The sequence below is a fragment of the Tupaia chinensis genome, unplaced genomic scaffold (assembly GCF_000334495.1).
Source record: "Tupaia chinensis unplaced genomic scaffold, TupChi_1.0 Scaffold149747_1, whole genome shotgun sequence".
Lineage (NCBI taxonomy): Eukaryota > Metazoa > Chordata > Mammalia > Scandentia > Tupaiidae > Tupaia > Tupaia belangeri.
Genome location: NW_006209591.1, coordinates 1 through 1,405, shown reverse-complemented (window position 1 = coordinate 1,405; position 1,405 = coordinate 1). Strand labels below are relative to the sequence as shown.

The following is a 1,405-nucleotide window of genomic DNA, read 5'->3' as shown; positions in this document are numbered from 1 at the left end:
GAGAATGTGAGAAATCACCCCCAAGGGGGGAATGGAAATGCCACAACCCCTTCTTCCCATTCTCCTCTCAGGATTTTGGGCATGCATACACAAGCTACCCAGTGTAAATTTTAAACTACCTGATCCAGGACTTGAACCACTATCAGCCATGTGGGAGTCTAGTGCCTTAACCACCGTGCCATCTACTGGGCTGGGGCCAACTATTTAATAAGCTATTGAATCTATGTATATCTATTTTTCAAGTGAGAGGATCATATAAATTGATCTTCAAATGGATCTTGCACATATATAATTCTATGGCATTAGTCTTTATAACAGTTGATTACTATAAAAATTAATACCCTATGAGAAAAAATTAATTGATTGCTCAAAAGAAATATATTCACTAAAACGACTGATAAAATTTATAATAAAATTAACAAAATAAATAGGAGATTACCTTCACAGAAAGGACTTGGACTCCATCCAGATGCTGTGCAAATGGCATCTCCTCTTTCACGGTAAACAAAGCCTGAATGACATTTATATTGCAATCGTTCATTCTCCCTAAAAGTCGTCTTCTGGGATAGAGAAAATCCATTTCTAATTTCTGGTAATTCACAGGAAATTTCTAAATAAAAACATTAAATTCCAAGTTTACTACAAATTGAAGGATTGTGATACCTTGTCATCATTAGGGTTATGTAATTCATCCAGTAAAATTAAAGTTCAGTTTCACCTCGAATGCTTGCAGTCCCAAATTGTCTGTATTTTGTTCTCAGAAGTGAAATAATGGTTATTGATTGATTTATGGCTAGATTACAACTTATGATTTCAAGACAAAGATAACAGACAATAGAACAAGATCTTTGTTTTCATTTACACAGAGCATGGTGATGTATCAATCCCATTAGAAAGAACGTTTGCTATCCGACGATTGTGCACACTGACCAACACAGCGTGGTAATGACTGCCACTTCCCATCTTTGCACACCATTTCTTCTGCTTCCTGAATTAGGTAACCTTCTTGGCAAAGAACAGACACCTTCTCTCCATCCTGATAATTCACTGTAGTCTTCATATCTTGAGCATTAGGAATCTGAGGTGGAGGTGGGCATAACTGTACTGGTACTCCTAAAAAAAAATGAGGTTAGATTTCATGATTAAAAATTATAATTTAAAAATATTAACTGTATAATTTTGAATAAATAGAAAATTCAAATAACTGTTTTATGAATGAACGATTGTATAATAATTATGCTCTGTGCTTACCATTGTTATACTTATTAGCTTGTGTAGCATATTACATTATCATCTTTGGTTTATATTCTCATCATTTCCCATATAGTTTTTTTTTTTTTTAAGAGTCTTTTGCCATAGGGTATGTGCACTTGTCGAAAAGAGAGACAGAGACAGAAACAGTGTG

General features: G+C 34.4%; 1 protein-coding gene across 1 annotated transcript; it reads right to left on the bottom strand.

Moving 5' to 3' along the window:
• Positions 1 to 404: 404 nt before the first annotated feature.
• LOC102473312 (complement factor H-like) lies at positions 405 to 1,113 on the bottom strand (the record flags this gene model as incomplete). Its single annotated transcript, XM_006171521.2, has 2 exons — positions 405 to 610; positions 931 to 1,113. Coding segments are annotated over 2 exons (389 nt in total), but the record flags the coding sequence as incomplete, so codon positions are not given.
• Positions 1,114 to 1,405: the final 292 nt, after the last annotated feature.